Raw genomic sequence first — 14,395 nt, 5'->3', positions numbered from 1 at the left:
AGCTGGACAAAACATTGAAAAAACTGAAGCAAAGAAACTACAGAAGAAAAATGAAAAATGAAAAACGCAGGAAACATCGAAGAAAGCAGCAGGGAACGAATAACATGTGAATCCCATACGTGGGCCGGCCCAGCCCTACGCTCGCCTCATCGAAGGCTCGACCTTTTGATGCTAACGAGGGATCTGCCTATCAAGACCTAGGGAAGCCTCGCGGCAAGGGCTGCACGAGATGCGCCAGCCCAGTTGCGCTGGAGGCCACAACCTCATTTTTATTGTTTTTATTGAGGTTTTTCCCCTTTTCTATTTATTTCCTTTTTACTTTTGTTTGTACTTCCAAATATTCTAAATACAATATATCACAAAAAAACACTTTACATAAAACATTTAAAAAAATGTTAAACAAGTTTGAAAATGTTAAACATGTATAGGGAAATAATTATCATGCATACGAAAAAAATAAAATATGTGTGAGAAAAGTAGATAATGTATTTAAAAATGTTAAAGAAGTATTTGAAAAAAATGTTAAACAAGTATTTGAATTTTTTAATCAAGCTTTTTAAAAATGTTAAATATGTATAGAAAAAAAGTTGACCATGTATGCAAGAAATTTATCTTGCATTTGAAAATGAGACAATCAAGTATTTGAAAAATGCAAATGTGTATAGCAAATATGATGACCATGTATAAAAATGTGTTAATCAAGCCTTTGAAAAAGTGTTGACTATCAATACAAAAAATATTAAACATGCATTTGAATTTTTTTAATCAAGCATTTGAAAAAGTTAAAAAATGTGAGATTCACTCACACTTTGTTGTGTTTCAACATGTGTGGGCTACTAGTGCAAGGGCTGGGCGTTCGGTTAATATGGTTAATACGGTTCGGTTTATTCGGTTTTTTATAATTTCGGTTTTGGAGAAATGGCCACCGAAATAACCAGACAAAATTACACACCGAACCATATTAACCAAAATATATCGGTTCGGTTTATTCCGTTAACCGAAAAAACAAGTACATGCACCCATCAGTACCATTTTTTTTTTCGAATTTGATACATATACATATTATATATGATCAAAATAAGCACATGCACTAAACATTGAATAATTAGTAATTTGCTCCATGAGGGAGGCACGGATACGGCACACCGCACATATACGCAAGAAGATCCATGGATCGAAATTGTACAAGTACGTACTATAAGGGGCTGACCCCACAGCTTTTTTGAAAAACAGCCTATAATCACTGTTCATCGTGAAGAAAAAATTCACAAAAAATACAGTTGACCCCACAGATTATTTTGGCTGGCACCGCCGCTGTACACTAGCGCATGACAATCTTGGATGCAAAAACAATAGTACGTACAATATTCCTAGTAGATCAAACTAATCACTAGCATGAAGTTACGTCATGTACTAGTGTAGTAGCTACTTGTAGAGTGCGGCGAATCTGCACCCGGGCTCAGCTGCACCCACGCTCACAGAAAAAATCAAAAAAAATACAAAAAAAATCAAAAAATTCCAAATTGTTTTTGTGTGGTAGATAATTAGATGCGTGAGGTTCGCTGAAAAATTCAACTCGTTTGGACATTTGAGCAAGTCTGTGCAAAAAAGACAAAATCAGGGTCTGTAAAAAAGAAAACTGTTCATGAACTGTTTTGACCCGATTTGTCTTTTTTGCCGAGACCTACTCAAATATCCAAATGAGTTAAAATTTGGTGCGGACCTCACGCATCAAATTATCTACCACACAAATTTTTTTGGAATTTTTTAAATTTTTCTAGTATTTGTTTTGAATTTTTTACTGACCGGGAGCAGCTGAGCCCGGGCTCCAGGATGAATTATCGCTACTTGTATTGATATTTGAGAGATTAGAAAAGTTAGAGAAGCCAGTGAAATACTTGTCAGGCTGGCTTGACGTTCATTGAAAAAACGAATTCATTCCTGATTGCTGAGCACCGACTCGCCGGAGCCAGCTGGATGAGGATTTGACTGCGAGCTTAGGGTTAGGGAGGGCGCCGCCTGATGAAGTGACAGAGAGATGGATGATGGCTAGGGTTTAAGTACGTGTGGATGTGTACGCATTAATAAATCACGGGATGTTGGGCCGATGTACATATGGGCCGCCCTCACAGTCAGGCACGGCCTCACGGCAACTAGGCATCGTAAACAATTTCGGCTACTTCGGTTATTACGGTTTCTGACCAGACTAAACCGAACATACACCGAAACACCGAATAGCGATCGAAGTTCCAACGGAACCAAACAACCGTACACCGAATAAACAAACTAATCGGTTAAATCGGTTTGGTTCGGTTTGGTTTTTCGGTTTTTGGTGTAACAGTGCCCGCCATTAGCACCTAGTGGTTTTACATTTTATGAATCTAAAAATTATATGTTCAGAAAGTTTTAAAAGAATAATAAAAAATTTATTAAACAATAAAGAAAATATACTGTGTAAAAATATTATCATATATCTCAACATAAATATTTTAATAACTTTAGAAGTATCCACATATTTAGAGAAAAATCTTAGTATTGAATAAAGAATGTTTACTTTTTTTTAATAATGTTCACAGACATGAAAGCAAATATGTATATATATCAAAATAAATTTTGATGTAATTTAAAGCAATGTTCACTCTCTTCAAAATAATGTTCTTAAAAATAAATTTTTTAAATAGAATAATTAAATAATATTAGAATATGCAATGAAAAAATAAATACAAATAATTAACCAAAAATGGAAGAAGAAAAAGGCAATAGAAAAGTGAAATGAAAATTTGTGCCAAATCTTGTTGGGCCAGCTTACGATGCAAAAAAGTGTGTCTGTCGACTCCCATGTTTGCCACAACAAGCGACATTTTTTCCCTGGGAGTTCATATTTGCCGCCTTAGGGAGCACAATGGCTCAGCTTAAAGCGAAATGATAATGGGACAGCTGCTCGCGCAACCCTTTTTTTTTTCTAAAAATATCGCCAAAATTATGTTTGTACTTAACAAATTTTAAAATAGTGCTAAACCAATGCACTAGTGGATAAGTATTATATATGGAAAAAAATTATAAATGACCAAGTACGTGCATATGGATGTCCTGCTATTTGAAACGAGAGGTCAATTTCATGCATAAAATATGTTCTACAAACAAAAAATGTAGTTTTTTTTGTATATTTGGAGAAGTGTTGCTCATGTGTGTCAGAATATTTGTTATGTTGTTGTTTTATAAAAATGTCAATAGATAAGCTCAAAATAGAAAGACAAAACAAGCGAAAGATAAAAGTATAAGTGAAAAAAAGTATGAAAAAACACATGAAAAAAGATCACCAGTTAGAAAGTAACCCCCGGCTTTGCGAGTGTCGCCTCTAGTGCCAATACATGGATGTACATATCCACATGGTCAACACGTGTTTGTCGGGAGGTTGATATGTGTTTTTTTGTCCCAATCGGGTTTTTCCTTGGTTGGGTGGGTGGGGTGTGTGAAGGGTTGTTGAACTTGCTTTCTTTCTTTTTCTTTGAGTTTAAGAAAAATATATGGAATACATGTTGAATTGAGCTTACAAATTGAACTATTTTCACTATTCCATTCCTCGTGGCGATATATTCAGACCTGTCACCTCCCCCCCCCCCCACACACACACACACTATAGCGCATGTGTATAATAATGTGTTTTATGTTGTTATTCCCAAGTTCACACATACCTTTTGGAGTAGTCCTACGCTAGTCAGCGAGTGTATTCTTTCCATGTGTGTAATTTTTAGAATTTTTAACATCACGATGAACATGATTCAACCTATGTCACCCCATCTAAAGTGTTATGAACAGTTGATGCATATAAGACCCACGAACCAGCGTAGTCGACATTACACATGTAAGGATATAGTTTTGGCACATAAATCGATTGAAACTAGAATAAAAACATAAACCCGCAAAGGTTGGTGAATTCCTCCCAAAGAGTTTGAACCGAGGAGCAATACAAAAGTGGGTGATCGGTAGTCTTAGGATCCGGGTAGAAGGGGCACTAATCCATCGTCGCAATGTCTCTCCTGAATGATGGTCGTTGATGAAGAGACGATTTTGTGGGCGAGACATAAGGATAGCCTGCATTTGTTGGGGTAAAATTTCTCCGGATAGGCGTGGGGAAGAGGTCCACTAGTTTGGACTCCAGGTTGTGAGAAGCTGGCCATCGATCTTGCCAACATGTTGTGTGGTACATGTAGATTCAGTTTTATCGAGTCCAAAATGGCATGCAAAACCCCAAGTTTATTTCCAACAATATGAGAGAGGCGAGGCAGAAGATCATGGATCAATGAAGGATAGCCCAAAACCCTGTAAACACTGGCATCTAACCTCAAGTAATAATGAGAGAAGAGATTAAGTGGTTGCGAATGCAGTAGAGGCCCCCTCATGGATCACTACCTTAGTAATACCGCGAAAGATCTCTATGCCATGAGCCAATCCCGCCAGACGATGGAGTCGTGACGAGCGTTTATCACTAGAACCTGGTTTTCCCTTCTATCGTAGTCTTGACAAAACAAGATGAGGATTCCGAGGCATAAGCAGAAGACACATGGGAGAAAAACTATTGCCCCCACGATTAAACGAAGCATAGAATAGGAACATTTATGATAAGAACAAGTACGGCTAACACATGAACCAACCTTCTTGTTCGCGGTGTTGTGTTATTGGTGGGGAGGTCGATGAAGTAGCTGAAGTCGTGGATATAGTCAAACAGTAGCGAGCAGTCGTGTCGAGACGCTCCCTAAAATCCTTATCGCTAATTTCCCGGTGTAGGATCACAAAGGACGAGGTTCTAGACAATGTCGAAGCATGAAACAAAGTGAAGGCGGGCCAATAGCTTGCTTAGTGGGCCATCCGCTCTTATTTGGCCGGGTATGTACCAAACTCTAAGAGCAACTCCAAAACAAAGGATAGGTCCTGACCCGGTTTGCTCCCTACTACGCTCCACCCTTGCTTTTAGAGGCCTGCTCTCCCGAGCAGCCATGCAGTGGTCTTCCGAATGGAGTCGGCCGGAAGCAAAAACACCGGGAGGAACGAGGATTGTTTCGTGCGTGAGAAGGTAGAGCAGATGCAATCTGTTCTAAGTGACGACTAGGGTTGCCAATGGCTCTGTCGCTAATATATTGGTGGCCGGGCATGAGACACGGGGTTAGGCCCAAGACCAAGTTGGTAAGAACGCACGATCTGAGTTGTTTGGATGTTGCTGTTCGTAATGTATCCGCTAAAAAGATGTAATTAATTACCAACTAATTATCCAGTTTCATCTAGGAAAAATAAAGAGCACACATGACATATGTTTGAGCCCGGCTTGTTCACGAAACACGAGACACGTGTGTGGCATGGCAAGACGGGTGATGAATAGCATTTGTGCCACTCCTCTTCTTATGATCCAATAGGACGTGGGAGCAAATCCCTTATACTCCCTCCGTCCTTTAAAGAGTGTACTTCCAACTTTGTTAGAAAGTCAAACTATCTCAAAGTTTAACCGAGTTTGTGCAAAAATATATTAATGTTTGTGAAACCAAATAGATATATGATGAAAATATATTTTATCATGAATCTAATGCTACTAATTTAATGTCATAAATATTGATGTATTATTGTATAAATACGGTCAAACACTTGAAAGTTTGACTTTTCCAACAAAATTCGAAGTACACTATTTTTCAAGGACGGAGGTAGTATGTTGGTCCCATCTCTCCTCCACTTTTAGGGTGGTACTAAAATTTTCCACCATGCCATGAAACCCACATGTGCCTTTGAGCTTTTATGCGAATAATTGTTTTGGGGAAACCTCGGATATGAGATATTCCCACATCGAATGGTGGCGGCGTTTTATATTGAACATCGTTCTTTGAGTTAGACCCTGGTTCTGAGCTGTATGGCTTCTTGTCTGGCAGCGATGACAACTTCCAATGGAGTTGGGTTGAGGCGGGGATTCGGTAGTTGGTGTCATCCGATGTGTTCGAGGAGTTCTTGTGCCTCATCGTGTCTTTGTGGAGTCGGAGCTGCGGAGTAGGTGCCTCAGCGGTGACGATGGCACGAGATCGATGTTGGCTTGCAGGGTCTGGTTGTGGTGCAGGCTCAACTCTTTTCTGATGCAAGGTTCATCATCCGAGTCTAAGCTATCTGATCGCCAACGCGGGTGATCGACTGATTGACATAGGTCGGCATGGGTTCCAACGCCTGTTTTGGCGAGGGTTGCGCTGGTGGTCGTCAATGCTGAAATCGAAGTGGATGGCTCACGAAGGAGTGATGACAATGACGGTCGGCGATAACCTCGACGATGATTTCTTCTCAACGGCGTGTCTTCGCGTGGGTAGCTACCTAAGTGAGCCGTCACAACGGTTTTGAACTGGTTTTCACTAATTAATTAGGCAATCCTACATCTTCTTAATTAATGAGACGAGACAAATCTTTTGTTTCCGTTTAAACTTTTTTGCTAGATTCTCCGGCCCGGGTGGAGAACTGAAAAACGGCCGTAAAAATTACGGATTTGCTATTTTACAATCAAGTGTTTTTCAATTGGTCAACATTCAAATTTCTGTCCGTCCGTTCTTTGCTCTGAGATCCACGCTCGGTCTGCTGTTTTTTGGGTTGGTTTTTGTTATCGGGCGCGGTTTTCTTCTTCCGCCCGTTTTCCTCTGCCCGCCCCGTCCCAGCCGGGCACTGTTTGGGTTTTTGTCTCTTTTGAATTTGGGAGCGGGGTGTCTGGTCGTTTCCCTTTCTCATCCCTTCGCATTTGGATAAGGCAGAGAGAGAGAGAGCTCGAGCGGTGGAAGAAGGGGAGGCGATTGCTTGCGTTCATGGCGATTTCGAGCTCATCCACCGCAGGCTGCTCTGGCGGAAGAGGGGGAGGCGATTTCTCCCTCTTCTTCTCTTGGTCCGCGGGCTGCTCTGGTTCGTTTTCCTTGTCTCTCGCGCTTTGCCCATGCTTTTTTGTGGCCGTGTAGTTCCAGATCTGGTGATTTTTTGGCTCCGTGGATCCGCGGCATGTGATTTTTGTGGTCCGCGGCATGTGATTCCCGCGGGATGTGCATGTCGATGCCGTGGTGTTCTAGTCCGCCACGGTGCCATGGTTGTTCGTGTGAGTTTTGGGAGGAGCCTGCAGTGCGCCTTGTGTAGTTTCCTGTTTTTGTTGTGGGTGCAGACCAAATTCCGGGCCGATTGTGTTCCCGTTGTTGATTTGTAGGTAAGTTTAGAGAATAAGTTCTGCTGCTGTCGATGTGGAGGTAGCTTAGTAGGCTTTAATTTCCAGTGGTTGATCCCGTAACCTGTCTCTGAAGGTGAAGGTGTGGTTATAGTCGTTGAATTTCTTCATGTTTGTTTACGTTTTGTCCCATGATGTTGTTCATTCTGGTGGTTAATGAACTTCTCTGCAACTTGTTAGTCCAAGGTTTTTGTGTACCCTCTTGAATTTCATGCGTGTTAGACCAAGGTCTTGCAGAGATATGTGCTTGAGTTATGCTGTTCAATTTTTAACTCTGTTAGTTGCGCTATATGTTCACTGCAACTTGTAATCTAGAGCTTCACTGCTATCTTATGCACCCTATGTAGCTGTGCTGTAGTTTTATTTGTTCCCCCTGTTTTTGCCCTATTTCCCATTTTGTATCTTGCACTAAAGTACTGTGAAACTTGCCCCCCTAATTTTCTGTGTGGCTAACTTGCCCCCCTAATTTTCTGTGTGGCTAACTTGCCCCCCTAATCCCATGTATGCATGTTGGAGTGTAATTTTCTCTTAATTTCAGTTTATTTTCCTGTGTAGTTTGTCCTGATTTTTCACTGTAATCCAATGTGTATTAAATTACTGCATACATTGTCCCTGTTTTATAGTGTAGTCTGATGCGTTATCACAGTGTAAATTTACCGTTAACTACCGCATAGTTACTCTCTAGTTGCACCGTAACCTGATGATTTTTTACAGCGTTATTTTACCCATAGTTACAGTGTAATTATAGGTTATTGTACAGTGTAGTTACAGTGTAAAATGGGTAACCTGATGCTTTTTTTCAGTGTAATTGTACCCATAATTTATGTACTTTACACTATAATTCGATGGCGTTCTACACTGCAACCCGTTGCCTCTTTACAGTGTAATTTTATTCATAATTACTGTGTAGTTTGTTCTCTTACAGTGTAAATTTCTCTTCGATTATTACTGTAAATTTACACAGTTTTGCACTTGGAGTCTCTCTATAACTGAGTCCTGTTTTCTCTCTTGTTTTTCAGCTAGTAGATCAATGGGCAGACTACGGAAAGTCTCGGCCAAGGATGTTCCGCAAGTTTCTTCAGTTGAGAGTCAGGATTCTTCAAAAGATCCTTCTGTGCCTAATGATTTCGCTGATGAGAATGTTATGTCTTTGGTAGTTATCTTTGTCTTCTTTTCATTTTCATTGTGTTTTTTCTGTTTCTCATTTTCTGTGTTGTGCTTATTGTCTGAATTTTTCCTTTTTCAGGATTTCTCTGCTGATGATGAAGAGTTTGATAAAGCACTTTACAATTTCTATGTGACTAATGTAAGTATTTTTCTGATCTAATTTTATTTTTCATGATTATCTTTTTCTGATTATATTTATCCTTTTAGATGTTGGTTTGATGTTCATGTATTTGTTTTGTACAGAAAGTCAAGCAGCTCAAGAGGAAATTATCATCTGTTGGTAGAAGGAATGTTGTAAGTCTCTTTTCTCTTCTTGTGTTTCTTTTTTCCTTCTCTTCTTATCATTTTGATTGCTTGTCTGATGTTTGTTTTGCTAGGGTTTCCCCTTTGTGTATTTAGTTTATTTTGGATTTAATGACGTTCTTATTATCTTTTTCTTGTAGAGGCAGAAACAATTGTCTGATTTTCCTGTGTGTTCAACATTCACTAGATATTCTGGAAAGTTCTTCTCAGGAGTTGTTGATGGCATGTGTCCTAGGTACAAGGGTGTTATTCAGAATTATGGGTTGGGTTGTCTCCTCAATTTTGTCCGTAGCGAGGTTCCTCTTAGGCTTGTTAAGTGGCTTGCATCTAGGTTTGATGTTCCTGTGTCTGAGTTTCAGTTGAAAAGGAAATTCATCCCCTTAACTAAGTATGATATCCATGACATCCTTGACCTCCCAGTAGATGGTGAGCCACTTGTTTCTGATCCTGAGTCTGGCCGTGATTTTATCCTCTCTCATTTCAATCTTACCAGTATCCCTCCAGTGTCCTTTTTCGCCAATTTGCAGTGTAGTAAAACTTGTAAGTACATGCATTTTACAGTAGTAGTTACACTGCAAATTAGAAGTTTCTTGCAATAGTTTTTACTCTGGAATTTACACTATAAAACATGTATTTACTCTGGAAATTACAAGATTCTTACAGTAGTTTTTACTGTAGGATTTACACTGTAAAACATGTGTTTGCAATGTAAATTACAAGATTCTTGCAGTAGTTTTTACTGTTGGATTTACACTGTACAACATGTTTTTACACTGGAAATTACAAGATACTTACAGTAGTTTTTACTGTGGGATTTACACTGGAAATCATGTATTTACAATGTAAATTACAAGATACTTACAGTAGTTTTTACTGTTGGATTTAAACTGTAAAACATGTTTTTACAATGTAAATTACAAGATACTTACAGTAGTTTTTACTGTTGGATTTACACTGTAAAACATGTTTTTACACTGTAATACTAGATACTTACAGTAGTTTTTACTGTGGGATTTACACTGTAAAACATGTTTTTACACTGGAAACTACAAGATACTTACAGTAGTTTTTACAGTGGGATTTACCCTGGAAATCATGTTTTTACAATCTAAATTACAAGATACTTACAGTCACTGTAAAACATGTTTTTACAGTGTAAATTACAAGATAATTACAGTAGTTTTTACTGATTTCACTGTAAAACATGTTTTCACAGTGGAAATTACAAGATACTTGCAGTAGGTTTTACACTAGGATCTACACTGGAAATTACCAGCTACTTACGCTAGAATTTACTAGGGATTTACACTGGAATTTGTTTATTTTCCTCTGTAATTATTCTTTTAAGTTTTCTGAATTTTTTTACATTGTATTTTTTTCCATTTCGAAACAACTTCAGTGTTTTCAATGTAATTTCCATGATGATGTCAATGTAATTGATCCCAAAATTTATGTAATTTCCTAGAATTACAGCAGATGTTGATCTATCTCTTTTTGTAGATGAAGAAATTTCCTCCCCTGATTTGTTCATGTGAGAGGTGAAGAGAGAAGTTGGCGAGCAGTTGGGACTGTTTTTGCTGACCTGTGGATCATGATGCCGATTTCCCTCTGATGTCCTTCTTTCTTGCTGCTCGTCAGGTACAACATCTTCTTCGAAGCTCTTCTGGTTTCTGTTTGCCCTCCTTCTTCTTCTGCCCCATCGCCCATGGCCGCCTCCATGTTCTCCCTTCTTTTCTTCTCCCCCTTTCTGATTCGCTTTTTGTGCTGTTAGGCGAGATCTGTCCAGTGGTTTGCGGGAGGGTTTTGGTTGCAAGCTGGGCACATGCTGTGTCCTGTGTGACCCTGAAGATCAAGAGAGGGGTAGGTCGCCGATTTTTCTGGAGCGGTTTGTTGTCCAGGGTTACCGGGTCAGCTACTTTCTCTGACCCGTTTTGACGTCCTTTATGTCTGTCAGCTGTTTTTGTGACTGTACAGGTGTCATATGTTCATTTGTCAGGATTTTTGAATGTTCTCAAATTGTAAAACAGTCAAATATCAAATAGACAGTCCCAAAAATTACCACCACGCCTGAGCCGGTGATCCCTGCCTCCTCGCGCCACACCGCCTCTTCCCTCTTGTAAGCGGCAGCGCGACAGCGAGGGGCGGAGCAGAATCCGCGAACGGTCGAATAAGGAAGAGCCGACGCCGCGGCGCCACAGGTACCGTCACTCACGCCTTTGCCATCGAAATCACTCGGCCGCCCATCCCAGTCGATGCCGGAACGCGGCCACTGGAATTTCCTGAGGCAACGTGAAAGTGAAACACACCACGAGTTTTTACGTGGCTGATGACAAAGGAGCACGAGAGAGAGTCGCTCCGAAATCTTTATTGACATTGCTCTCAAGCTACAAATTAAACCGCTACGGGCAGTGAGAGAAAAGAGGAAAAGGCACAAGAGCTTCATAGGTTTTCGCTTTTCTATTAATAAGTACTATGTCTTGCTTTGCTAACTTGTAATGAAAGAACAAATGAATAATGCATGTTATGCTGCTTATGCAGCAGGGACATTGGACACGTTCACGCGAAGGAGGCTTGCTTGTTGCGTGTCTGCGGATGGGCCGAGAGCTTGGACAGCAGGAAGAGGCCGGCGGAGGAGGCGAGCACCGCCCCGGCGAAGCAGGCCATGTCGAGGCCGGTGACGAGCGGCACGCTCTTGAACTTCTCGAGGACGCCTGCCTGGAGCAGCAGGATGACGGCGTGGCCGAACCTCGACTTGGCCTGCGTGACGGACCGGATCCTCGCCCCTTTCTTCAGCCTCTCGTAGATGGGCTCCTGGACGCGCTGGGAGCCGTAGAACATGCCGTACATCCCCATGCCGAACGTGAGCAGGGCGGTGCCGATCAGGAACATGTCTGAACGAGGACAGAAAATAGTTACTAACAGACTCGATCAGATTGATGGCGCAGGGTGCCTTGTGTGTGATTAAAAGTACGGGTACGTACCTAATGCTTCGATGAGCAGCTTGATGATCTCGGCGTGATCTATCGTCTGCGACATGGCACGGAACTGCAAGGAGAACGACTGCAGAACAATGCCACAACCCTACAGACACGCATGAAGAAAGGTTTGATCAGTCTTTGAAGACTTGACTTGCAGCATATATGGCCACACATATAGGAGGATGAAGAAGCGCTTAGTTGGTTACCTCGAGGAAACATGGGACTGAACCGAGGAGCGATCCTGCGACGCCGATGAGCGTGAACGACTGGCATCTGACGATGCCCTGGTGGATGACGGCCTCGACGACCTTGGCCCAGCGACGCCGCGTAAGGGCCAGCCACGTCGCCCCGAACTGCCGGAGCACCAGCCTCCGGGTGACCTCGTACGCTAGAGGCAGCAGGAGATCCACGCTGCCCGCTTCCCCCGGCAGGCGTTGCTTCTCCTCCGTCGTGCTGGCGGTGGTCGCTCCCAGGGTTATCAGCGCCGCCCTCTGCTCGGCGGCGCGGCCGATCCCGCGCCTCGCCGCCTTGGTGCCCCACAGGAACGGGAACTTGAGAGACGGGATGCGGCACGACGGCCGGCTGGCCGCCGGAGACGACGACGGCAGACGGCTGTCCTTGGCGGTGGCCGCTCTGAGTAGCCTGCCGGTACCTGCAGCCCTGGCCGCCATTGCTGGACTCGGTCAGCTCCTTGTGTTCAACCAACGTTGCCTGTGCTGCGCTGCGTTGAAGCTGAAGTATTGACTGTGCAGAGGACCTTTCGAACCACGAGGCCGTATAAATACTGGGAGGGAGGAATGACATGGAATGGAACATGTGCAGCAACTAGAAGGCGGGGAAGGTTCCAAGAATAGACGGGGCGAATGAACCGTGGCGGTGAAGGAGCTGGGCGTGTGGAAGATCAGGAGCGGACGATTCCAATGGCGGGCGTCTCGTTCCTGTGGCTGGAGAAGCTTTGTCGCGGCGCCGAACCGCACCAACGGTGCCCAGGGTTCCGTTGACGTGTTAGCGCCCGCGCGCGCGCGCGTACTTTTTCCGTGCCGCGGCGGCATCGTGCTGCTGGTATCTCGTAGATGGTCATTTGGCGCGAGAAACGACAGGAACGAAGAGTCGTTGTGCGCACCTACCGCTCTCGTAGCAGCAGCTGCAGCACGAGAGAGCGATGTCGCGTGGAGGAAGGAGGAAAGGTTTGCCTGAAGCTGCAACTTGGTGCGCAAACTTCCTTCCGGCCAGAAAGATCCAGGGATTTTTCGCCGGGCGCGAACGCTGGCGCGCCCGTCTAAACCTGGCCGTCTGTTAGGAAAGGTGGGCCGGACGCGCGCGTGGGCTCGTGTGTCACGGCAGGTACGAGAGCGAGATGGCAGCGGAAGGCGATACGAGGTGGACGGGCGAGCCGCCGGGCGGACGGACGCGTGTGCGGCGGCAGCGCGTTCCTTGCCGCTCCGGCCTCGTCCGCGGGCACGTGATGCAAAACGCTCGCCGTCTTCGTTTTCTCTCCTGCTGGTACGAGGACGGAGCCACACTCCGTGGTGGCAAGCCGAAAGGTACGGGTGCAGACTCTCAAGTCTCAAGCTTGAAGCTTTTCGGGCAAGTGTGTGGTCGTTCGTACATTTGTCATTCTCGCGGGCGCGGGGGCTGCATTCGGGGTCGGTGCACCTGGTGCTTTTGTCTCTAGAACCTAGCTACCAGCTGGAGCGTATGGGAAGGGGCTCCTGCTCTCTTGGGAGTATCCCAGGTCCAGACTAGTCACCAGAGCTTGTGTGAGCAGCGTGTAGGCGCGCCCTCACACTTGTCAGTCTTGCAATTTCGCAAATAAATGTGTTCCATCTCGGCTATTGGCGGCATGGCACATCAATCATGGACACGGCCGGGCACTTGTGTGTGTGCGCGAGCGTGTTTTGATCAAATACAGCAGGTACCAACGGCACGAAAAAGAAACACCCGGCTCCGATGCGTGGTGCTCGCGGAATTTTTCCTATAAAAAAATGCCAACGAGGGTTAGCCCTTGGATTGAACAATTAATAGGAACCATCCATTCGACGTCACCTGATGGCTTGTATTACTATTACCTCTTGATAGTTAGGGCATGGATAACAAGTCTGTACGGTTAATATGGACCTTTTCCTTTATAAAAATACGAAGAAAAAAAATCATGTCATTAAAACATGGTGCTAAACTAGGAGACATAGCATGTATAATGCAAACTTTTTCTATGTCATTTTTTCATGCCATGTCCCTGCCACCAATTTTCTTTCGAGCTTGGTTAATACGTAGTCAAGTTAGTTAATAGACATTTATCTTAATCATGCAAAGCATATAAACCGGATATTCATGTGAGTAACAAGTAAAAACACAATAGTCCTTTGTACTTTTGATTTTTTTTAATCATTGTACAGTTTCAACATGAAAAATATCATCTGAGACCAGGTCTCTTTTCCCATCACGGGAGACCCCATCCAGAATAACACATGTGTTTAACACCCATCTCAAAGCATCTTCTTCCCCAACTTCACATCTCCGCCATATTCCCATCCACCAGAGATGACCATCTCACGGTTAGCCTTCTCCTACGTCATCGTCAACAATAAAAATATTAGAGGATGTCGGCTGACTCTCCAAATATATCCATAGCCAAAGTCAAGCAATATGTTTCTGAAGTGAAATTCTCCCCCAATTTTCAAACAGTTCACTAAAACCAGATATTGAAGTAGTGTCTCTTACA

The 14,395-nt window shown here is 43.2% G+C and overlaps 2 protein-coding genes across 4 annotated transcripts; one reads left to right on the top strand and one right to left on the bottom strand.

The window, feature by feature from the left end:
* Positions 1–6,698: 6,698 nt before the first annotated feature.
* On the top strand, positions 6,699–10,759 carry LOC123122763 (uncharacterized). Of its 3 annotated transcripts, none has more exons than XM_044543102.1 (7): positions 6,699–6,915; positions 8,245–8,378; positions 8,472–8,531; positions 8,636–8,686; positions 8,836–8,930; positions 10,196–10,333; positions 10,467–10,759. In XM_044543102.1, the coding sequence occupies exons 1-6, from the start codon at positions 6,822–6,824 to the stop codon at positions 10,197–10,199; spliced, it is 438 nt and encodes a 145-aa protein (XP_044399037.1). In that variant the 5' UTR covers positions 6,699–6,821; the 3' UTR covers positions 10,200–10,333; positions 10,467–10,759. The 3 variants fall into 3 exon arrangements, with proteins under 3 accessions (XP_044399037.1, XP_044399036.1, XP_044399038.1); XM_044543101.1 differs by having other exon boundaries at positions 8,836–9,121; XM_044543103.1 differs by lacking the exon at positions 10,467–10,759 and adding an exon at positions 9,055–9,121.
* A 263-nt stretch (positions 10,760–11,022) lies between these two features.
* Positions 11,023–12,663, bottom strand: LOC123122762 (uncharacterized). Its single transcript, XM_044543100.1, has 3 exons — positions 11,880–12,663; positions 11,677–11,776; positions 11,023–11,586 (listed from the first exon to the last, which is right to left on the bottom strand). The coding sequence occupies exons 1-3, from the start codon at positions 12,342–12,344 to the stop codon at positions 11,252–11,254; spliced, it is 900 nt and encodes a 299-aa protein (XP_044399035.1). The 5' UTR covers positions 12,345–12,663; the 3' UTR covers positions 11,023–11,251.
* Between the last annotated feature and the right edge of the window lie 1,732 nt (positions 12,664–14,395).

This window comes from Triticum aestivum, chromosome 5D (assembly GCF_018294505.1).
Source record: "Triticum aestivum cultivar Chinese Spring chromosome 5D, IWGSC CS RefSeq v2.1, whole genome shotgun sequence".
Classification (NCBI taxonomy): Eukaryota; Viridiplantae; Streptophyta; class Magnoliopsida; order Poales; family Poaceae; genus Triticum; species Triticum aestivum.
This window is presented reverse-complemented; position numbering and strand designations above follow the sequence as displayed.